The sequence below is a fragment of the Equus przewalskii genome, chromosome 1 (assembly GCF_037783145.1).
Source record: "Equus przewalskii isolate Varuska chromosome 1, EquPr2, whole genome shotgun sequence".
Lineage (NCBI taxonomy): Eukaryota > Metazoa > Chordata > Mammalia > Perissodactyla > Equidae > Equus > Equus przewalskii.
The window spans coordinates 82,238,957-82,263,385 of record NC_091831.1 but is presented as its reverse complement, the minus strand read 5'-3'; the positions used below and the strand labels follow the sequence as shown (position 1 = coordinate 82,263,385).

The 24,429-nt window shown below is 50.5% G+C and overlaps 1 protein-coding gene across 7 annotated transcripts in view; it reads left to right on the top strand.

The window, feature by feature from the left end:
* The window catches only part of WDFY4 (WDFY family member 4), a 301,239-nt gene that overhangs the window by 11,842 nt on the left and 264,968 nt on the right, over nucleotides 1-24,429 (top strand). For 5 of the 7 annotated variants that reach the window (XM_070615433.1, XM_070615417.1, XM_070615424.1 and 2 more), the window contains exon 2: nucleotides 17,344-17,594. The exons of the other annotated variants lie outside the window; for them this stretch is intronic. In XM_070615433.1, the coding sequence (XP_070471534.1) occupies nucleotides 17,361-17,594 (234 nt within the window). In that variant the 5' untranslated portion in view covers nucleotides 17,344-17,360. The remainder of the gene's footprint in view (nucleotides 1-17,343; nucleotides 17,595-24,429) is intronic. 7 annotated transcript variants of the gene reach the window in all.

Here is a 24,429-nt window from a genome sequence, read left to right as displayed (position 1 = left end):
TAGTGAATTTTTCATTTCTGGTGTTGTATTTTTCATGACTGATTGGTTCTTTTTTATATTTTCCAATTCTTTGTTGATGTTCTCACTGAGGTCATCCAGTCTTCTTCCAAGACCAGTGAACATCCTTATGAGTTTTTGTTTGAACTCTTTGTCAGGTAGATTATTTCTATTTCATTTAGTTCTTTTTCTGGGGTTTTGTCTTGTTCCTTTGCTTGGAATGTATTCCTTTGCCTCCTCATTTTGCCTGATTCTCTGTGCTTATATCTATGTATTAGGTGGGTCAGCTATGTCTCCTGATCTTGGAGAAGTGACCTTATCTAAGAGATGCCTTATGAAGCCCAGCAGTGTTCTTCCCTCTCATCATCAGTTCCAAATGTTTCAGGAGTGACCCCTGTGTGGGCTATGTGTGTTCTTCTGCTGTGGCAGGGTTGCTCTTGCTGCAGGTTCCTGGGGAGGTTAGGCAGTCCCCCTGGCTGGCTGGTTGTAATGCTCAGCTGTGTGTGTCTGCTATGGACCCTTCAGTTACTTTATCGGGTTTGGGGATCCCCAGCACAATTGGCTGCAAGGTCTAATAGCACATTCATGTAGCAGTTTTTTTGTTAAGTGAGTAAGTCCCCAGCATGGCTGGTTCCTAGGCTCATGGGCTTACAATTGCTGTAGGCCTCCAGCTTGCAAGGCTATTGTCAGCTCTCTCAGGATTGCAGCTGAGTGGGTCTGGCCCCAAGCATGGGGCCACTCAGTTGTTTCAGGCTTTGGAAGGTGGACCGATCCCCTATGTGGTTGTTTGAGAAGCACAGGTCTTTTGCCACTGATAAGCCCCATGGCCCACAGTCCACATACACTGTCACATGCACAGTCTTGGCCTGTGCACACATCTTGATCCATTGAAGTGGACCCAGTCGCCCCACTGCAGAGTCCCCCATGCTGCATCCTCCACCTGCTCCTCACACATGCCCTGCCCCACAGAGGCAGATCCACTCTCCTGCCTGCAGAGGATTGAGGCACTCAGCCTATGCAGGCTGACAAGCTGCTTGAGGGCTTGCTGTTGGGTGTGACCAGTGCCTAGGGTGGGCTGCCTGTCCTGGCTGAGCTGGATTAAATCAGCACTTGAGTGGGTGGGACAGACCCTGGGCTAACAGGTCAGGGGAAGAACTCCAATGGTGTCTGCCAGCCTGTGTGTCAGCACACCTGCACTAGGTCACAATAATGGCTGCCGCCAATGTCTCAGTCCCTAGAGAGGTCTCTCCTCTCACTGAGATGCACCCAGAGTCTCTTTTCACCAAAGGACTGTGCACCTTTCTTTCTGGTGATTTTAGGTTGCTTTCTGAGATGGGTGAATTTGTGCATGGGCCCTTTAAGAGCTGGCTTTTTTTCTGCTTACATCCAATAGGTTTTCTAGGTGTATTCCCCATTGTAGTTAATAGCCAGCAAAGGCAGATATTACAGCACTTGTCTCAGTTGCACTGAGTCCAAAGGATGCTCGTAGCGGTAATGCTCCCCTGCTCAGGTCCCCCACTCCTCCAAGGAAGGCTTCTTTCTAATCACAGGATGGCCTGGTGGTGGCAGGAGTTGGGAAGTTGGAGAGAGGAGGGTGATTTCTCGGTTGGGGCATCAGGGAAACCTGTGTCCATGAGGCAGCAGGGAACTGTGAGTGGAAGGCAGCAGGGTTGAGATGTGTGGAGCTGAGGGAGGAGCACTCCAGGGGAGAAGAGACTCTGCAGTAAAAGCAAAGGGTCAGAGTATGTGTGGACAGTTCATTGGACTACACCCACTGGGGGTGCAGTGGGAAATCAGGCAAGGAAGGGGGTTGGGCCATATCCTTGAGGGCCAAGAGCTTGGGAATGTTCCTAAAGGACACAGGAAGCCATTGAAGACGTCTGAGCAAGGGAGTGACGTGATGAAGCTGTGCTCTCAAGTCTGCCATTATGGGGTGGGGTGGAGGTGCTGTAGAGACTGGAGGCAGAGAGGCCTACCATGGCAAGACTGGGAGAAAGATGGATAAGCAATGGGCCCACTGGGCTGCCAGGAGAAAGCCCACAGAGGGTAGGCACCCAGAGAACCCATCTCACCCACTCATGTAGCATTCTGAGGTGCCTTGGCTCCTTTCGATTCTCCTTGGGTGCCATTCTCCCATTTCCTGGGCACGAAGAGGAATTAGGACTGGGTAAGAAAATATTCCCAACACATCAAGAAGTTCAACAGCTTGCAGGAGACTCGTTCTGGTTACACACATATCCAGGTTTCAGAGGAGAAATTTGAAGGCTCTGGACATGAGGCTAATTTGAGAACTAGACCTCTATTAGTGGACAGACCTGTAAGGGGCATCTATTCCAGACACCTCGTGTTTCAGGTGGGGAACTGAGTCACAGAGGGCTGAAGAGACTCACCTCAGTGGCCGACACATCTGCCTCCCAGCTGCCAACAATGTGTTTCCTTTCTCTGCATTGTGCTGAAAAAGCATCACACGGCAAGGTTGCATCTGCAATTGTCTCTTTTTCTCGTTAACCTAAAAGCAGAGTTTTCTGGATCCAGATCTTCCTGGCTTGGTAGAGGACAGGGAGCCCGGGAAAACTGCTAACTCTCTTTATGTGCAGTGCAGGTGGCCTGTGCCCTTCCTTTATTGAGAATTTTATGATCCACAAGTATTAAGAATTCTTAAATTCTTTAATTTAGTAATTAATTCTGCGAGAATTAAGAGATGCTTAAATCCTTACAGGAATGCATACTTCTAGATTCCTTTGATAGGTTAACTAGTGGTTTTTGTGCTTATTTTCTGACCAAATTATACTTGCAATTTAATAAGCTAAATAGGATAAGGACATGAGCCAACTGATCCTGGAAATCTTTTCATCTCTCGCACGAGTAGCCTGAGAAGCATAAAGGATGCTGCAAAGTCCTGGTGGTTTCACTCCTCCTGGAGTTTGGAGGTTGACGAGTGGACTCGGGGCAGCTCAGGGTCTGGAGACCTTCTTGCCCTAGCCCCTCCCACACTGTGCACCCTTCTCCTACCCCGTGTGTCTCCCAGCAGTACGAAACCATCTACGGTTCAGCCTCCCCTCTCCCGTCCCTTTACGTGTCCTTCCACTGGAAGCAATTCTCTTGAATCTGCCCACAGCCTTATTTCTCCTCCCCTCAGGCTCCCTCTCCAAAGACCCTGCCTCTGTGAAGCCCCTCCTACCGTCTTCCACCTTCATCCCACCCCATCTCCTCCCCAACAATCTGCTTCCTCCCTCTGCTCCCTTTGTGCTGGATCTCTGCACCAAAGGGTTTATCTCAGGCATCATATTGTAGCATCCCTTTTCCTGCCTTCTCTCCTTGGCTGCCATTGAGCACCTAGAGGCAGGGGCTGGCTCTCTGGGCAGGCCCAGCATCTAGCACAGGGTCACTGTACACCGTCCATGTTGCTCCTTACTGAGAGCCCCACAGTGACTGCCAGGACCACTGCATGGAACGAGGGCCATGTCCATTCCTGGCATTCACAACCCTTTCACTACCCGCACCCTCACCCCATCTCTGCTCCCTGTGCTCTGGCCTCTCTGAACCCCATCCACGTCCCTGAACACGGATGCTGCCTGGAGTGTCTGTCCATCTGGATTTGAGAGCACCTCTTCCTTGGCCCTCAGTGCCCATCATGGGCACCATCTTTTCTGAGACGCCCTTCCAGACCCAGGCGCCTCCCAGGCTGGGCCATGAGCCTCCTCTGTGCCCCACAGACAGGCACCTCCCTGCCCAGCACTGACCCCCCCTGTGTCTGCTTCCTCGCTGCTGCCCTGACCGTGAGCTTTCAGGTCCAGGGCGTGGACCAGGGGTGATTCTGCTCCTTACATGTTTAATAACCAGACAACCCTCCACGCAGAGAAAGCCAAGTAGAGCCACAGATCTGGTGGCTCAGCCGGGAGGCTCAGTGATGAGCGCTGGGTGTGCTGCTGGTGTCAGCCCAGGAGTGACTGGCTGGCTGGTGCCTACCTCATGCTGGGCTAGTGCCTTAGCCTTGTGGTTCCCAGAGAAGAACTATTTCCTGGGGGATGGCAAGACCACAGGGTCCTGCTCCGGCCTGCTTGCTTGCGGTGTGAGCTTAACCTCCTATGGCCTAGGGGTCAGCAAGAACTTTGCAAGGCCAGCCGGGGAACCCCTGCAGCGCTGCTGGAGTAAGCATTTCCAGCTCGTCCCTGAGACGTCCCTGAGGCATATCCTTACACTGCTGACCACTGTTTCAAGCCAGCCCAGAGTGGGGAAAGGGAGCAGGGGCTTTGAAGCCAGAAGAGGCTGGGTTGGGTCTTAAATTCTGACGCTTATTAGTAGTTTGATTTCAAATAAGTTACCTGTTTTCTCTGAATCTCAATTTCTCTCAGTCTTGCTTTCCCCATCTGTCTAATGGGAATGGTAATATCTACCTGACGAGTTTTCTAAGGTTACAGAACACTGATGGCTCTGTGAGTAGATGCTCATCATGGCCGTTCTCACTTAAATAGCATTTCCTTACATTCCAGTGGAGACCCAGCCCCGGCTTAGCTCCCTCATTGGAGAGGCTCTGATGATGGGGGCTGGGCTTCTTGTTACTGTGCTGTCACCAGCTGAGGTCTTGTGCTGACAGCGATAGCTCGGTTGCAGCTAAGCTCTGGGGTCTGGCCAGGGGAACTGCTCCCTGGCAATTTTCAGCAATGTGGAAGTCAGTACACATACCGAGACACAGAACTAGGCCCCTTTGGCAGGACGCAGGAGTTCCTATATTCTGCTGCTGTTGCAAAAACCACAGAGGTGTGAGCTGGCCAGGAGTGCACGGACTGGAATCAGAAAAAGGAAGCGTGGAGGGCCATGGGAGGTGTTGCCCAACCTGCCCAGTTCCTGCCAGGTGGAGTCCCCATCTTAGTCTTTAGGGGAATTTTTGACCTTCTGGAAACAACCTGTGCTATCTCCTTCTCCTCCTGAGTCACTGGAGGCAGGATGTGGGGTCCTGGGCTCTCTGCCTTGACTCTCGACAACCGGAGTGGGTTGGGGTCAGCACCAGGGTGATTGCTGGCTGTGCCCCAGTCCTTGCCCTGGAGCTGGACACTGGGCCTCAGGACACCTCTGGTGCTGCCCTCTCCTCTGTCCCCCCAGCCTTTGTCTGTGGAGCTGCCGTTGCCCGGCCTGCCCCTCCTCTGGTGCCCCCTGCACGTGCTCTTGTTTTTATCCTGTGGCCTCACTCTAGGGGACAGCCCTTCTGCTCCTGTTTCCACCCTTTATCTTCGAGATGGCCGCATCCTCATTTCTAGCCCTCTTGCCGTGCCCTCCCAGGCCCCCACCTTTAAGGTCTCAATTTGGTCCACTTTGTGTCCTGATGTACATTCAGACCAACTCCTCGTGGTGACAAACCTGAGACTGGACAGACTCCGTGGCCATGCCAGTGGGGTTGTGATGCAGAAGAGAAGCTGGGGCGAGGGTGGGACCAGGGCATCTTACCCCAGCCTCAAGGCTGGACCCCAAAGAGTGACTGAGACCCCAGAGCAGAGGGCCCTGTGGGCTGAGGCTCCCTTGGGAAGCGCAGGGAGATTTAGTGGGCTTCTAGGCAGCGAGGTGCACAGTGGGGATGAGGTGGGGCCTGTGTGGGGCTGAGGCTCTACTGTGAGACCTGCCATCTGGGGACAAGAAGAATAGGTGCTTCATGGACACCCAGCCTGTGCTGTACATGCTCTTACGTACATTCTCTAGCTTAATTCTTTCCACAACCTGTGAGGAAGACATTATTCCCGTTTTACAGCTTCAGACACTGAGCCTCAGAGAGCCTGCGTCACTAAGGCCACAGGTTAGAAAGAATTAGAGCTAGGTTTTGAATCAGATCTGTCTGGCGCTGCTCTGGGTCAGCCTGCCCCTGGAGCTGGGCGGGGAGGGGGTGAGACAGGCCCAGCCGAAAAGTCTAGGTTCAGAGTAGGGGTGTTGTCTTACCAGGGAATCGATGCCGGAGGCCGTCCCACAGCCCAGACTCACAGGGCCCATCTCCAGACACACAGAGCTGGCGTGACGCTGGGTCTGGTGCTTAACCCAGGAGATGCTGTCTGGCCTTGGGACAGCAGGGCCTGCTGGGGAGCAGGTAGGTCCCAGCTCTCTCCCCACCAGCTCTGGGATGTTCGCCGAGCCACTCGCCTCTCCGGGCCTCAGTTCCCTAAGCATTGCCCAGCTCTGGGATGCTTTAGCAGGACGCTCCTCCAGCGGCTTCCAACATCTTCTGAGGCCCTCACCTCTCCTGGGGACACACCAGAATCACCTGAGACCTTGTAGAAAACACTCGTGCCTGGGGCCCTCCCATCCAGCTAAGTGGTAATCCCCGGGGAGCGAGGCCCCCTCGGTGGTACTGGTTGCTGCCTGGGCTGGTGGTGCTTGCTCTATTTCTAAGCTCTTCCAGCGGGTTCTTCATCCCTCTGGATGATCTTGGAGCTCCCTTTGCTGCTCTGTCTCCAAGGTGATCCCTCTAACTGGAGTGTTCATCGCCTGCACCTGCGGTTGCCTCAGCCTCCCTGCTCTTCTTTCTCCTTATCTCTCCCTGTTCCAGGCCTGGCTGGTTGCTGGCCAGGAATAACCTTTCCAGAACTGTGTTTGCTGTGTGTTTTCTTTTTCAGAACCTTCGAGGTCTCCCCATTGCCTAGAGCACCACATTTAACTATGTCAGCCTGACTTCCCAGGTCCTTCGTGACTCGGTTGCAGCACTATTTCTGGTAATGCCCATGGTTTCCCTGCAGCCAACTGGGGTCTGTCTGCTGGCACTGAGCTTGTTCCCTGCCCCGCCCCATCTCTTTGCCCCCTCTGAGAAGCCCGCTCATCTCCCCTGGGGCACTCCGTGTCTGCCACTGCTGCTCTCAGGTTCCTTTTCCCACAATCCTGGGTCCCGGCTGCCAAAGGGCCTCTGAGGAGAGACGCGCACCCTTCACTAAGCCCCTGCCGTGCTGTCTCACTCTGCCATCTCATGGCATTTCCCAGTGGCACATTTTTCAGATGAGGGCTGGCCTTTTGGGGAGTCACTCCTGACACTCCACAGTTCACAGCATGAGCAGCTGGCACGAGAACCTGGGTCTGTTGATGCCAAATCCCACCTTTTGTCTGTGGTCCAGCCTAAGAGATGGCACAGATTTCCTGACATTTTGAGATGCTCTGATTTCATCCTTGGACAACAGAGAGCGCCACCATGGGGGGCTCCTGGCTGTGCAGGGAACATGGTCCCGTTCCAGCTCTCCGGCCAGCAGTTCTGGTTGTTCAGATCAGGTCGGGATGTGAGCAGCAGCCTTGTAGGAGGTGAGGCAGCTCCAGGTGGAAGGACCCTTCGTTTCAGCGTGTTGCTGATGACCTCCCTCTCTCGGGGGCCCGTGGTCTGCAGTCCTATGTCCAGTTTTCCTTCAGTTTGTTCTTTGCTGCAGAGACGGATAGGAGGCTCTTTTGTCCACAACCCAAGTAGGGCTCCTCCTTGGCCGCATGCTCTTAAGAAGATGCAGTCTAAGGCCGTGGCTGCTGCATGGAACCTGCTCAACAGATGCTGGTAGAATTCAGAGTGGGTGGAAAGCTCTGGCTGAGGACGTTCCGCAGGACTTTGTCCAGCATCACTGAGCTCTGAGTGAGACCAGAGGTCTCTCATGAATGTCGGCTATTCAGGAGCTTGGTGCAGACCCAGCGGGCACCCTCGGGCCCCGCAGAGCACCTGCCGCAGTTCAGACAAAGCTCTGCTGTTTCTCCACTCATCCTTCCATGGACGGCTAGTGCTCACCCTTGCAGCAGGGCGAGGTGTGAGAGGAGGCAGCATGAGGACAAGGCCATGGGAGGTGGGGGAGTGTCCGTGGACAGGGCTCTCTGGGTGACCAAGGGGAAGCCGGGGTGGGTCGTGGTTGCGCCATCCTGAGAGCAGGCTGTATGGCCTCTGGGTACGGCAGGCAGGAAAGAAGGGCACCTGTTCCGTGTTCAGAGATCTCTGGTTTGGGGGCCTGCAGTGTGGGGACCCTCAAAGCCAGTAGGAGCAGGAGGGGTGGTCAGGGCTTGCAGCAACGCTACATAAACTCTAGATGACAAGACATTTCTGCTTCCAAAGGCCCTGTCCAAGGCATCTCTTTGGGCAGTGGTCCTCAAAGGGTGGCCTTTGGTGGTGCTTGAGCTGTGCTCCCTGGTGGTGCTCAAGCTGTGGCTCCTGGTAGTCCCCAGGATGTGGCCCCTGGTGGTCCTCAGGGTGTGGCCCCTGGTAGTCCCCAAGATGTGGCGCCTGGTGGTCCTCAAGGTGTGGCCCCTGAACCAATTGCCTCTGTTGGAAACTTGCTAGCGATACAAATTCTTGGGCCTGACCCCAGACCTACTGAATCAGCCCTCAAGGGGTGGGGTCCGGAAATCTGGGTTTTACTTATCTCCTCGGGGAATGCTGATGCATGGCAAAGTTTTAGGACCACTGCCTTCAGGAGCACCTTCTCCTGGAGGGCAGGTTTTAGGCTGAAGGTCTTGACTACTGGCCTCAGCACCATCCGCAGGCTGGCTGCTGAGCCAAGCAGGTCATGTCAAAGGGAAGTCTCAGAGTGTTTTCACCACCCGCCAACTCTTTCCTCACGGACTCACGTGGAAACCCCAAGACTGTCATTCCCTTGATGTTAGTCTCCACATCTACCCTCTACTCCTTCCCTTTGTGTGTTCTATAGACTGTGCCACCGGCCCTATAGCACATCCTATGGGAATTCCAATGCTCTTGCCCACTTTCGGCAAGTTCTTGGGGACTTATGCTGTCCAAGCCACTTCTGTCTCCTATGCCCTCTGATCCTGTCGCTGAGTCTCATTGTGCCTCTGCTTCTGTACTATGTCTGTCCTCTTTGCCCAGAGCTCACCCAGGGGTGGACACAGAGCCTCCACAATTGACTTCCCCACAGTCCTTCCAACACAAGGCTGGGTGTGCAGCAAGCGTACACGGAAGCCTGGTGCCAGAGGGGAACTCGTGTCCCACTCTTGAAAACGCCAGCTCCGTGACCCTGAAGATGCTACTAAAATTCTTGGGGACTCCATCTCTGCAACTCTAAGGGGGGTCAGAACATAGCCTGCAGTCCCTGTGCCGTGGGCTGGGGCGAATTACAGCAGCTATGTGTGCAAAGCCCTCGGCACGGGGCCCAGCGTGGAGCAAGTGCTCAGTAGATGCTATTATTGTTATTATAGTCAGCAAACCGGATGAATTATACTCTCTTCCTTTAATATTTATTTATTTAGGTAAAATATGTATAACATACAATTTACCACTTTGACTCTATTTCAGTGTACTGTTCAGTGGCATTAGATACACTCACATTGTTGTGCAACCATCACCACCATCCATCTCCAGAGCTCTTTTTATCTTGCCAAACTGAAACTCTGCACCTATTAAACATTAACTCCCATTTTCCCCTCCCCTCGGCCCCTGGAAACCACCATCCTACTTTCTGTGTGGATGAATTGGACGACTTCCTTGCCTCATATGAGTGGAATCATACAGTATTTTCCATATGTGTCTGGCTTAATTCACTGAGCACAATGTCCTCAAGGTTTATCCATGTTGTAGCATGGGTCAGAATTCCCTTTCTTTTTAAGGCCAAGTAATATTTCATCATATGGATGGACCACATTTTCTTTATCCATTCAGCCATTGATGGACATTTGGGTTTTTCCCACCTCTGTGTTATTGTAAATAATCAGGCTATAACCTTGGGTATGCAAATATCTGTTGATGTCCTGGTTTCAATTCTTTTGGGGGTGTCCATCTACTTTTTATAATTGACCCACCTTGTCTATTAGTTTAGCCAATTTGACAAAATGGTCACTTATAAATATAGTTCTCTTAAATGGGCAGACAAGTGGATGGCAACTTGGAGCGGAGTCTCCACCCTTGGCTGACGCGGAGACCGAGGCCTGGGAGGGTCCCACGTGAGCCCCGTCCGAGTGTGTCTTATGTTCCCAGGAGCTTTCATCTTGTCCCTGCCTTGTGACATTCCGAGGAAGGAGGGGGTGTGGCTAAGGAGAAGCCACTGGGCTTTGGAGTCAGACACACAGCACTCCGTGGTGGCCTCCTGGGGAAGCCATTCAGTCTCTCTGAGCCTGGCTTTCAGCCCCTGTGAAGTACTGCTCCTGTTGGCTCCCTTGTGGGGTGTTGTCGTGAAGACAAAGTGAGACGACACGGAGATAAGAATGCAGAGCTAGGAGAAAGTCAGCTCTCAGTGAGTGGAGTGACTACGTGATTAAACCTGTATTGTATCCCTGTTGTACTGGACAAAGATGGTGATGGGGCTAAAACCTCTGCCTCCAGCTTTTCTGTGAGTCCTCTTTCCACCTCAGAACGTTTGGTTTTTATAAGTCAGGTTTCCTGAGGCCTAATGCACGTACAAAATGTGTTACCCTTTCTAGTGTGCCCTTTGGAGAAACACACAGTTGTGTGACCACCACCACAGCTAAGGGAAAGAACATTTCCATCCCCCCAAAAGTTCCCTTCTGCCTGTTGGAGCCACCCTCCTACCGCCAACCCCTGCAACCACACATCTATTTTCTGTCCCTATAATTTTGCCTTTTCTGGAGTATCATATAAACAGAATAAGACAGCATGTGCAGGCTTCCGAGACTGGCTCCTGTGCCTCGGCTCAAGGCCTTTGAGACCCGTCCAGGTCGCTGTGTGCATCAGTGGTGTGTCCCTTTCCCTGCAGAGAAGCATCCCATTGTGGGGATGTAGCTGAATTTATGTCTCTTCATTCACCCCTTGAGGGGCATCTGGGTTCTTTCCACATTTTGGCAGCTATGAATAGACCTACTATAAACGTTCATGCGTAGGTTTTCATATGAACGTAAGTTTTCATTTCTCTAGGGTAAATACCTAGGAGTGTATTTGTGGGTATATGCTTTACTTTCTCGGAAACTGTCACACTGTCCTCCAAAGTGTCTGTAGCATTTGCATTCCCACCTCAAGGGTGAGAGCTGTGGTTGCTGTGCATCCTTGCCAGCACTTATCAATTTTTGTTTGTTTTTTGAAGACATCCTAACAAGTGTGTCCTGGTATTGGGTGTGGCTTTAATCTACATTTCTCCGATGAGAATGCTGTCGCCCTTCTCAGTAGTTCTGATCAGCTACAGTGGGCTATGGAGTGAGATGTGAGCAGAGTGTCGAAATTACTACGCCTTCTCTCCCCTGCCCCCTCCACCGCCCCCGCCCTGTCCCAGCCCCGGACTCCTCCTTTTTGATTTTCAATTTGCTTTTAACTTGTAAGCTCTCCTGTTAACGAGAGATGGTGGGGAAGAAGGAAGCTGGGCCTAGCCCCGCTCTGCGCAAGTTTTTGGAACAAGAATGGGTTTATGTTTTTCTGAAGGCTTCCGGTGGAGGCCAGGTCCTTGCTGACACAGGAGCAAGAGGGTTTGGATCTGCTGACATGCAGTGAGGAACTGACTTTGGAGTGGAAAGGAAAACAGATCGTTGACAGCCTCGCATGGGAAGTCGCTGTTCTGTTCTGTGTCATCTGTTACAGAGGCTCTGCCAGCTCCGGGGCATGGGGGCCATTGCCCATGGTGTAGACGGCACACAGGCATGCCCCTGCACCCTGGGGCGTACCATCCAGAAAGGGGACGGACAAGAAAGGGGGCAGGAGCTTGAATCTTGAACTATATCATAGTGACTCTCGCCAGATCTGAGTTTCTCTGCAGAATGTGCTGAGCTCCAGGCTTCCCTCTGCCCTACCGCATTGGAGGGTGGCTCCACTCACTTTCTTGCTCCATTTCCCCCAGAATAGCTTCCTGGCCTCTTAGCTCCAAGGGCTGCTCCATCACATCTCGTACCCTGAGACCCACCTGTCGGTGAATCACCACACAAGAGTCAGTGATGAAATAGTCAATCGAATATTGGTTAGCAAGCAAAACATCAGCAATACAGCTGAGTCTTCAGGCTCCAGATGTTACCCTCCTGTGTGGCAGCTGCAAGCAGGATGCCCTGGGAGCCCTGCTTCTGAAACTCTACATGATGCCCCGGATCTGTCCAGAGTGAGTGGGATGGGAGTAAGGATGGATGGTGACACCAGTGGGCTGGGGGCTTGCATGGTCACTGCCAACCCTGATGCCACTGAGGTCATAGGGAATGCCTCCTTCTTGCACACTGCACAGAGAGGGGAGCGCCTCCCTGCGACCCCTCACCACACACAGCCCCCAGGCTCTCAGCCCACTCAGGGGCCTCTCCAGCTGTTCTGCACTGACTCACTGTCCTGTGTCTCTTCTGTGGTCAATGCACAGAGGCCAGAAGGTGGAACTGAGATCACCACGGCCATTCTGATGAGGAGAGACCTAGTCTCAGAGAGGGGAATAAACTTGATTAAGCCACCACAGAGGACAAGCTGGGACCAGGCCTCTGCACTCTGACTCCTACCCCAGCCCCACTGCATCCGCTGCCTCGGGGCTGCACGAGTGGGCAGGTTCTTGCACAGCTGCCTCTCACTTGCCGCATGCAGGCTGCAGGAAAGCAGGGCTTCTAGTCTACCTGGCCATGCGGACGAGCTGTGATGAAACTGGGCTCTGTGTCACATGCCCCTAGCCTGACCCAAACTGGGAAACAGCTCGCCAGCAAAGGGGGACCTTGTCCTCTTTTGGAGACCCTGGGACCCCCTGCAGCCTCTGCTTCTTGGTCTTACCAAGGCCACATTTCCCTCCCCCCTCCCCCCAAAAAAAACTTCCACCCTCTAAGAAACCTTTCTAGGGTGGCGAGCTTTCCCTGTGTTACCAGCAAAGCAGGTCGCCAAGCCCCTCTCTTCACCCTGGGCCTCATCGGAGCTCAGCCTCTGGTGGGCATTGCTGTTCACAGACACAGGGTGGAGTCTGCTTTGGCCACCGATGGACAATGGGACCCCGGGGCAGGTGACTTCTCTGTTCCCAGCCTCGGTACCATTTTTGGAAAAGCCAACGATTTTGACATCGTTGGATGGTGGGAAGATGAAGGGAAGTGGTACAGGGGGACGCCCCCCGATGCTAACACTGATGGGTGTTGAGCACTGACTTCCTCCGAACGGTACCCAATGAGGGGCCCTGTTATTGCCCCATTTTACATGGAGGACACTGAGGCGGGGATGAGTTTCATCACTTAGTCTACGATCATTAGATTCAAACCGGAGCAGACTGACTCCAGAGTCTGTGCTTGTGGCCACAACACTACGTGTACAAGAGCCGAAGCCACGGAAGCTCAGGCCTGGAAGTGGCCGGGGTCGAACTTGTTGATTCTTGTGATAAATGCCCTCAGCTCGAATTCTCATAGCAGGAAGTCAGTGAGGTGGGGTCTGGCAACTACAAGGTCAGATCCTGTCTTTGTTTAAAATTTTGACATTTTGTTTATCACGGATTTTGGGGGTCATTTGTTTTGATTTTTAAAAATATTGCATTCAGATGTCATTCACCTTGGCTGCTGCAATTTATGGCGCCCCCTTCAATCTTGTGCCTGAGGTAAATGCCTCACTTGCCTCACCCCAACGCCAGCCCTGACCTGGACCCCCAGGGACCCTCACCCTCAACTTGTCCCTTTTCACTCTGGATAAGGAGCAGCCGGTCATTACAAAGGGCGCTTTGGATAATGAAGGGGGCTAGAATGATTTAAGGCTGCTTCCTTCTTCCTTCCTTTTACAACAAAACCCCACCAGGCCTAGGGGGAGGGGCAGACTCACAGGAGGGGGCGGCCACAGCTTGACGTTTGAGTCAGCCTCCACAGGGTTTCACAGATCCCCATTTGTTAGAAATTCTTGTTTCTCAAAAATCGCTGTCTATTCAAGGGAACTCGAGCCAAGCGTTTCACTTCAATAAACATGGCTTCTTAACTGCACAGGCGTTCTGAGGCGGTCAGCTCTGAGCTCTCCCCTGGATGTCCGGCCACTTCCCCAGCGCCCCGTTTCCCCATTCTGACCGGATGCTCCCTTCATCTTCTCACCTCCTTATGCTGCCAATGTGGCGGGTCGACAGGGCTTCAGACACGTTTTATTGAATGAATTGGTTAGTGGTGCCTGCAGGCATGGCCACAAGATGCCTTTTAGAAGATGGAGACAACACTTAGCTTGGCGCTCCGTGCTGGCCTTGGGGCTGGCTCTGTTGGCGATGGGCATGGCGGTTGACTGGATGTCGTGACTTTCAGAGTCTGGGGGGAAATCCAAATAGAAATCTTGGAGTGAGAAAAAAGAACTCGTTTAGAAGAGGGTCTGGGCAATAGAGAGAGATTCAGGTGCCATCAGCATAAAGGTTAATTCATCCCCTTGTTCAGTAGCATTTCATTGAGCCTCTGCTCTGTGCCAAATCCTGATATAGGCGCGATGGCCTTCCTGCACCGAGCTGACGTGCAGCGGCTTCGTGGCTCTGAGGGGCAATTACAGCCATGGGCAGTAGCTGAGACCTCCTGCAGGGGACTCAAGGAGTCAGATGCGTCTGACCCCAGAAAGCCACCGCAGGGACCCCTGAAGGAGACAGAGCAACAGATACAGAAAGATGCTCAGCTCCTCACATTACCACCAGAGACGCAGCGACAAACAACGGTGATGCTTTGGTTTTTTACCTCTCAAATCGGCAAGAATAAAAAAAAAGGATAACTAAGGAAGGGTAAACTCTTGTACACTCTTGGTTGGAGAACGGTACATTGATAAGGTGTTTTGGGAGACGGTGTTTGGAAATATGTGTCAAGAACCTGAAAAACTTACCTATCTTTAGATCCATCTATTTTCTCTTAGGAATTTAAGAATGTATTACAATCTGTTATTTTAATCACGAATATGTAGAAAAGCTTGGACACAGGCCTGTAATTACAGTATTGTTTATTGTAGCGAATAATCGGAAACCACTGAAATGCCTAAGTGTAGAAGATTGCTTAAACAAATGAGCAACATAGCTCCATAGTCACCAAACACCACTAAAAATGAAGACACAGAGGATCTTTGACGACGTGGAGAATATTCATGATACGTTTTTGTGGCAGAAAAGGAAGTTATGAACTAATTCCTGAGAAAAATGGACCGAGAGAAGATAGTGGTGATTTTTAAAACCAACAGGGGATCAGTTTCTAGAATGAGCTCTGGCCAAGCAACAGGTAAAAGACAGGAAAGGAAAAATAAGCAAAGGCGGTGAACAGTCAGTTGGTGGAAGAGGAAATCCAGAAGGCTAAGATGCATGTAGAGATGCTCAGACTCATCAGCAAGCTAGGGAAACAAAAATTGAAATGACAATGAGGGGTCACTTTTCTTCGCTTGGATTGGCAAACATTGGAAATGTGGGGGTTGCCAGGTGGGGGTGGCGATGAGATGTAGGGGAGCCTGGGGGCAGCACCGTCTGGCCCCAGCCTTCTGGAGGTATCTGAGCTGGTGGTACTTAGTTGAATTGAGCAGCATATGCCCTTGACTCAGCACTCCTGCGCCTGTGTTCACACCCAGAGCCAGTCACATGCAGCCCCACGAGGGACCCGCGTGGGAATGTCCAGGACGGGACCGACGGCGGAACGGGAAGTCATGGGCAATCTAGCTGTCCGTCACTGCGGAGCAAACAGTCAGATAGGCACGTGATGCCCACTTTGTAACCCAGGGCAGCAGTTCGAGGAAATGAAGTTGACAAACACAGAGCCACGTGGTTAGGTCTGAGGGCATGATGTTGAGCACAAAAGTAAGTACAGAAAAGATGCAGAAAATCATTCGAAGAACTTCATATGCGTGCGTTCAGACACCAGGCACCTGTGCCGTGTGTTATAAGGATGCCTGCTATCAAGCATGAGGGGTGGGTGGGGTGGGGAAGAAAGGAGTGGGAGTGGGGAACGGAAGGCCGAGAAATAAATGAATAAACCATCAAAGCTGGAATGCAGCCTGGTCCAGGTCAGGGAAGAGACTGTGCGGGGACTGAGCAACGTGAGGCACCCTACCCCCTGTCCCAGAGGGCCAAGCTCAAAAAGGAAACCCAACCCCACCACGCCCTGGCCAGCCAACCAACAAAAACAAAAGTATAAATAAAAAGTTTGCTTCAACAAGATTATGAGTGTGTTTTTATGAAACCGTATATTCACGGATAAAAGCTGGAATATGAACAGTTATTTTTCTGGGTTATGAGCAAGCTGGATATTCTTCCCGATAATTTGTTCCTGCTCAGTTTTCAACACTGAACTTACATGGCTTTTGTAATCAGAAAACAGTTTCTGAAAATGAAGCCTGAGAGTAATAAGGCTGTGTGAGAGAGGAAGGGCCAGGGCCTCAAGGAGTCATGTGTGTAAAGGGTGGGAAGGTTTCAAAGAGAGATGGTCCATCTGCTGTGTGATCTTCAGCTATCTCCCATTCTAGCCTGCAAGGGGGGGTGCATTTGGGCTAAAAATAAAGCATGATGCACCCCCTGCCCCCCTAGCTGCTGTATGCCAGAGCAAAACACCTGTGGATCCACGTCTCTGTGTCTGTCTGCCCGGTTGCTACCCTGTGATTGGTGATTGTTGGTGGCTGGACAGGTTCCGGGATGGTCTCCTGCAAGGTGACATTGTGGTTGAGGAGGGCATCCTGCAGGGACCCTGGACATTCTGGTCCCTACTTGGAGTTTCCTGCATTCTTCACAGACAAACAATAAACAAACGTTTGTTGTGCTGCGAGTCAGTCATGAGTCATCTGAAGAGGATGACAATTGGAAAGTCAAAGATACAAATAAAGGGACCTTCTCGTTACCTATCTGGCAGATGAGTCTTTGGCATTTTCATCGTGTAAGTTCTTTTCCTTATACCTACTGACGCGAGGACCCTGGCTCACACAAATTGCTCCCGTGTGCGCTAGCAGAGGAGCTCTTTTAAGTTAGCATGGGGTCATCTTGAGCCAAATGACATCCTCTAAAAATATTGAGTGTGAACCAAATAACGCTGAGAATGAAGAATCTATATCCTTTTAGACTCATGCGGGAGAAGGAAGTTACAACTGAAGATGCAGAATTACATGCCTCTACAAATATTGGTGAGATGTTTACACGTCTATTTACCCAGCCTTTTAAAAGAGAGGCAGCATCAGATAATTAAAAAAAATGGCTTTGGTGTTATAGGTTTGATTTCAACTGAACGTCCAGCTGCCCGTGTGCCTCGGCCCTGTCAGTTTCCTGACTAACACAGAGAAAATAGGATGCCCATCTCTCTCGTGTGACCATCTGTGTAAAGAGCCCAGCACAGTGGTTGGCACAAATTAGGCTGTCAATATGAGTCACATCTAAATTGGAATCTCTTTTCAAAAAAGGCTTCTCTATTTTAGTAGGTTTCAGATTCTTAGAGGAACCCTCTTCAGTAGGAACTGGCTGAGTGAGTACAGTACCTTGACCCACAGCCGGCTTCATCGAGAAGTGCTGTGAGAGAACTTTCCATTTTTGTTTTTTGTTCTGAATTCAGATCTGCTTTGCTACGGCATGGAGGCGGAAGATGTTTCGACGGCTGAAGACAGAGCTGAGGATCCAGGTTCCAACAATGAAGGACGGCCCGATGGTGCTCAGCCTGACTACCCCCATGGAGGGCAGCCCCCCGGCCCCACTGCTCTCTGGGAGATGCTAGAAAGGAAGTTTCTGGAATATCAGCAGTTGCCTCACAGGAGCCCAGGTGAACGTCACAAGGGCCTGTTGAGTCTTCTCCCGCTGTTCCTAAAGGTCAGTATTTTCGTTTTTGAAACTGTAAGAAGATGAGACAGTGTTCTGGGAACACTGCTGGGATGATCAGAAGCTGAAGTTGGCGGTTTTAATATCATCACCGGTGGTCTCTGATGGGTTCTTAGAGGGAGTGTTATGCTGTTCAATAAAGATGGCAAGACTCACCTCCAGGATGACGAAGGGCCTGGAAAGGATGGATGGTTGGCTCTTGAGCAATATGGTCTCTTTAGTTAAAAAACTTATATTGTTCAACCTCAATCCCAACTGGGAAGCCAGAGAGGAGACCAGCTCCTTAGGGAGCCAGGAAAGGAAGATGCATCCTGAGACGTGAGTCGCAGGGTTGGCTGGTAACCTCAAACGCCACTCACTCCAAAGGGAGGACCTGGGGCAGCCAGAACATCAGCTTGTGCCAAGGATGTAAATCGAGGTACGATCAGTGGGGAGCACCAGAGCAGTGTTCTCTCCTCGGTCACAGGCACACGAGAGAAGCCCAGCCTGTCCACCGGGCCAGCACTCTGGTTAGTGGCAACTGGTGACAGTTGGGTACAAGGGATTTCCTTTGTTGTCTTGGAACAAAGCTTCTGCCAGTGAGGTCTGCTTTATAGTTGGATGTATTGAAGCCTAGTTGTACAGTTGGAAATGAATCTTTTTATGAGCTCTTAGTTTTGCTTGATTATTGATTTTGGGTTATTATTTAAAAAAAAACCATTTACCTACATTCAAAGCACAGAGAATATGAGAAACTTTTTACATTTTAAAGTAGAGTAGGACAGATGGTGGCTTCGGCAGGTTTTTATAGGGGAGCCCCTTTGTTAATATATTTCATCTAACTTATTAACCGGAAATATTTAAAGATTTCCAAAGATGACTCAGAATCTTCTTGGGATCATATCTGTAGGAGGCAATGAGTACTCAGGTATGTCTTTCTGTAAAAAATTGCCAAGAAGCTTACTGCCCATTGATTCACTATTTTCTCACATGTTTTGGACTTGAATGGACCCATCCATTCCCTTTCACAGACTGGATGACTGGGCCTTAGATGCTGGAAAAGAAGAACAGGGCTTGGAGCCATGGCTCAGATTTCTCTTCCTAGTCTCTCTGCTCTGACAGGCCCAGCTTCTGAGAGGAAGCTGGGTCTCACTCGGGCCCCAGGTCAACTTTGTCTTATGGAAGGAAACACATGCGCAGCCCCTGCCACCCCCCACCCCACCCCCGCCAAAATTCACTGGGACTGTGTCTGGGCTCAGGCATTGCTGGGCGGCTGGTCCTGGGTTGTTTCTTTCCCACCCGCCTGGGCAGCTCTGGCAGGGCTGAAAGGAGGCCTAGGTCCTTCTTCAGATGGTTGGTTTGAGGGGTCATGCAAGTGTTGTACGCGTCTTTATTAAACTCCTACACTCTGTTCTAGGGCCTTGGGCTTTGAGAGCAAAGGAGACAGATAGAGGTTTTACCTTCCTGGAGAGTCCAGTTGTGAGCAGATGATTTTGAATAGCACCCGGCATGTGATTTCTTTGGCTTCCAGGGGTTGTAAACAAATTAGTGGAAAATGGAAAGTTTTCATGCAAAATAAGATTTCTAGTTTCTCTTGAAAATTTTGGTAGATGTAATGCTGACCATTGGATGGAGATGGTTAGGGGCACCCCTTTTAGACACATTCTGGTCTTGGTCCCTCAGTTTACCGCCCCCCCCCCCCACTCCCTGTACCTTCCACCCACCCCACCTAACTCATATAAAATGTTAACTGACCCTGGAGGTGATGGAGCCTGTGAACGCACGGAGAGCAAACAGGTCTTATAAAAATTGAACCTCAGTGTTGGTCCATGTTTCCGCAACCCTCTCCTGGTGATTGGAGGCAAAATGGCCCTATTGTTGAACACACAGCTTTTCGAGTCAGACAGAGCAGAGCAAGTCCTGGCTCCCTTGCCTGTCAGCTGTGCATCCTTGAGCAAGTTAGTCAATATCGCTGAACCTCAGTTCACTCATCTGTGAACTGGAATCAATACCCCTTTGCGGAGACTGTGAGGGCGAGAGAAGATGAGGATTGCGAAGTCCACAGCACACGGAAGGCAGATCTGGTCCCCGGTCCCTTTCCCCCAGCCTCCAGGGTACTAACTGCACGTGCGTAGTCTGAGATCCTGTGGCCAAGACTCTCCCAAACTGCTGACACAATCTGCTATGTTTTGGGTCCCCGGGGCCCACCTCTGATGAAACTTGTGGAGGCAGAATGTTACGTGCTTTTTATCACTTTCTGAAAATATATATTCTTTCATTAAGTCCAACCGGTCTACAAACCTGTTGTTTCTATTAAGTTCTGACTAGTAAAACCCCGAGAGAGCCAGCCCCCAGGCTCCTTAATTAAGAGTTGGGATGGAAAGGAACATGGGGAGGGTGGGTATTTTTCCTTTGAGTGTAATGTAGTTAAAATCTGAGCTGTCGATGAAGACCGAAAACATCCATTGGAATACGGGTCCTTGTGTAAGAAATCAAGCTTGTAACCACTCTGTTCTGAATTTTGTAACCATAAAACAGTATTCTTCAAGGTCATCTATAAAGAACCCTCCTGGAAACATCAGGACTTAGAAAGTTATGCCATCTCCTGTGGAATGTGGTCATTGACATCAGAGCCTTATGCATATGCTGCTTGTTATGGAAACCATGCCCCCATTGGGCTCTGAGACAACTGAGTGCATCTAAGAGTCATGGACCACTTTCTGTGGTAGAACCCAACTCTCTATACCTGGCTCTTTTCACTTTAGACCCAAGGAAAATTAAGATGATCTGGAACATTCTTTGTTCTAAGACAATGCACACAAGAGATTTTGAATTGTCACCTCTCCTTGGAAAGGGCTATGTCCCTGGATTGTGGGATCTAGCCTAACTGGCCCAGACTCTTTATCAGTCGGAGCCAGCATGGAAGGGGTGGTCCACGTATAGATAGGGCTTGGGTGCAGGTTGATAGCAGTGTGTGCCCTGCCTCAGTGTCCATCACCTTCCTCGACCTTGTGAGTCTTGAGATTTGACAACAGGTGTTGTCTTGTGTAGCAGACTCCCTCAGAGCTGCTCCTTTGGCATCTCCTTCCTAAAGAACTTCCCTCTAGCCTCTTTGGCTTTCTCACATATCCGACTCCTCAAACCCACAGCAGAGGATGAACTGTTCCCTCATCCCCGTCATTGCTTAATCATAAATCTGCATTAACTGTTAGGCAGGTACAAAGATGGGCTTGGTTGGTTCTGTAGTAAATTCCAGACCCATTGTCTGCTGAATTGAGGGAAAACTGCAGAGTTGTTAAGGAGTGAACCCACTCAACATTTTGGCTTCCGTCTTGGCAATGGGGAAGAGCTTCATGGAGTCTCAGGGTGTTGGACCCCCAATAGGGGGCTGCCTGCCCTGAGGGGATGAGTCAGAAACAAAGTTCTCCTGCAAAACTGCAGGCTCTCCTCTTCCCCCAGGGGCCATCAGTCCTCTTCACAGGTCCAGAAGGAGTTCTTAGCCAGCGCCTGGGCCACTTTCACTGATGATGGCTAGTACTATTCACCAAGCTCTAACTAACTAAACCAGGCATTCTGTTTGGTGTTTACCACCCCTCATAATAACCCTGTGAAGTGGGTGCTATTTTTATCCCAGCTTTAGAAATGAGGAAAGAGAGGTTTAGAGATGTTGCATAACTTGGCCAAGGCCGTCCAGTTGTCACTGGGGAGCAGAACTTAACCCAAGCAGTCGGCCCCAGGCCTGTTGTTAACCACTGGGCTCCCCAGGCAGTGTTGGCCTTTGTAGAACAGAGCACCTCTGGTTTCTTTCCCTATCCCGTGACTCACTGGACAATGGCTTTGCCTGGCTGGTACCTACATTCCCCTTGGGTACAGAGGCATGTCACCCCCGACACATGTGATGTTTGGATCGCTGACTCCACGGTGTTGCAGACAAGGTTGAGGTTTCATTGCATCACACAGGAAGCAGCACAGAGCTAATGACTTCTCCGTGTGCAGAGTGGAGTTTTCAGGAAGGATTCAGTTGACTGTTGTTCTTTTCCTGCCAAGAGCCTTGGGCCTTGGTACTTCTGGAACCCGTCCTGTCACAGGATCTCACACCAAGAGCGGAAGCCATTCTCCCAGCAAGCATGGGTAGTTCCCGCTCAGTTTGCTTTGGCAGAAAGGGAACCACTTCAGGTGCTCACAGCTCACAGAGATATGAGACAAGAGCAGACATGGGACAGCTTGAGACATAGACGTAGTTGTTGAAGATTGTTCTTAGAATGCGTGCTTTGAGAGAAAGCAGGCAATGAGCTAGGGAATCCCCAAAGATTAGTGTAAAATTCCTCACTGTCTGGGATAGACAACCTGGGGTGGCGGGCAGCATGAGAAAAAAAGGAGGATCTGTGGATGTGACAGATTAGAGATGCTGTGAATGGGTTCGCACTGACCTCTTTGAGATGGGCATCTATGTCCCCCCACCCCCACCTCGAATCTGGATGGCTTGGCTGATAGAATAGGGCAGAAGTGACATTTCTAGGTCCAGGGCCTCCAGAGACTTGCAGTTTCTTCTTCGTGTCACTTGGGATACTCACGTTTAGAACCCTGCTGCGATGTCGTGAGGAGGCCCAAGCAGCCCTGAGTAAAAGCCTGTGTGCAATGGAAACGAAGCCCCTGCGTGTGCAAATGCGCTTGCTACTGACAGCAGCAAAGCTGCCCGCATGTGAGTGCACCAGCTTGCAGGTGGAGCCCTCAGATCCCCTGTTAGCTGCCCCAGCCGACGGACGTGGAGAAAAGCTGGCCCTGCTGAGCCCTGTCCCAGTTGCAGATCCATGAGAGAAATAAACGACTGCTGTCATTTGAAGCCACTCAATTTTGCAGTGGTTTGTAATAGAGTGATAGATAACCAGAACGGCGGGCAAAACGGTGAGGAATCCATTCATTCCGAGTGTGGAGGGATTGGAACGAACACTTATTGGTTGTTCTTGGAGATGAGTGTGCTTTTTGTGTGTGTGTGCTTGCACATGCATGTGTATGCACATGTGCATGTGCACAGGTGTGCACAGATCCTCTTAGGCTAACTGCCCTGCCAGTGGTGCAGAGTTTACGCCATTGAGTGTGGTCAATCTTTCTCATAAAAACCAAGCGTGGACTCAACTGACGGTAGAAGAGAGACACATAACATTAAATATAATAACAAGGATCACCAACAATTATTTCCAAGTGTGGTGTCTGTCCAGAGGACATGGTGAGAATAAACACCCTCCCTTGCCATCCCTGACTCTGCCCCACCTTGGAGTGGGACCTGCAACATGGTTTATTCCCATCTTGGGGAAACAAGATTTTTGTTGTTTTAGCGCATCATTTTTTTTTTAAGTTACAAAGAAAAGAATCAACTGTGTCACACTAGCAGGGGAAACTCATAGTCTCTGAAACATTTTGAGCTCACTTAAAGACCAAACCAGCAAACTCTGTAGCAATGGAGAAATTGTAATATTACAGTCATACCTGAAAACCAGCCGGATTCTCTTTGTCATGCAAGAGCTGGGGTTTCCTCTCATCTTTTCAAGAGTTTTTGCCCTTTCTTATTTTCCTTGGGAGACCAGAGCATCATTTTCTTTCTCTCTTCTTCATGTGAGGGGCAGCACCAGGCACGATAGTGCCGCTTGGATAATGTGAGTAAATAAAAGTTTTTTAAAATATTGAGCAATATCCTCCCAGCATGCAAGTCCCAGTTTGGGAAAAAATTAGGTCCTTTTGGAAGCTGCCTTAACTCTTTGGGGTCTCCATGGTACCATTAAGTAAATGATTGCCTCTGTGCGTCAAACAGCACCCTGGTGGCCTGGAAGAGTGAAGGCGGCCTGCAGAAGTGCCCACTGTGGTCCCAGGAAGGAGGCTGAGCCTTGGGAGAATCTGGCTGAGGGTACAATTACCGTTCAACTCGCAGCGGCCCAATTTGCTTTATTGTAGAGTGCCTCTTGGAGTCCCACTGCTCGAAGACGATCTGGATGCTTCTGAGTCAACTGCCTTCAAATTGCTCTTTGAGGGGTTTGCCGGCGCAGGGGAGAGGCACAGGAATTTGTTAGGCAGACATCATAGCAGAGCTCTCTGTCCTGGGGACGGAAGTCATCTTACTGCGGAAATTCCCAGCCAAGAGGACTGACTTTTTCTTTCCAGGGATTAAAGTTTCCAGGCGATAGCTGGTTTCCAGGTGGTAGCCATAAATTTCTTAGATGTGCACATGCTACGTGGGTATGTTTGTGTATGCACGAAATCATCCAGCTTTTCGATCTGTTGCTTAACTGGTGCTCTGGGCTTACCCTCTGGCTGAGCCTCAGTTTCTGTAAAGTGGGAATAGGAATAATACTACCCATCTCCGAGGGGTGTTGTGAGGATCAGTGTAAACAACGCACAGAAGTGCTTGGCCCAGAGTTTGGCACGAGACCAGCGCAAAATACATTTGGCCGTCATTCTGCATTTTGTGGGTTTCATAACCACGTGTTCACTCATCAAACATTTGTTGAAGGTCTACTTTCTGCAATGGTTTTTAACATTCCTCCAGCATTTTGGTAGTTTTTGAAAGCTCTGATGTGCTGCTTTTTTATTTACAAAGGAAAAGGGCAATTGGGGCAGAAAATAAAACAAATATTTCAGATACGTACAAAGTTTTGCTCAAAACAAAATAAATACCTGAGTACTCACCACCCATATAAAAGAAATAAAACATGCAGATAAACCAAAGCCACCTGTGTACACATTCAAGAATTCTTTCTCCTTCTGTCCTCTGCCAGTGGTAACCCCGGTCCCAGAGTATCATTCCCAGTGTGGGAATATCTATATATCTATATGCCATATATATATGTACATA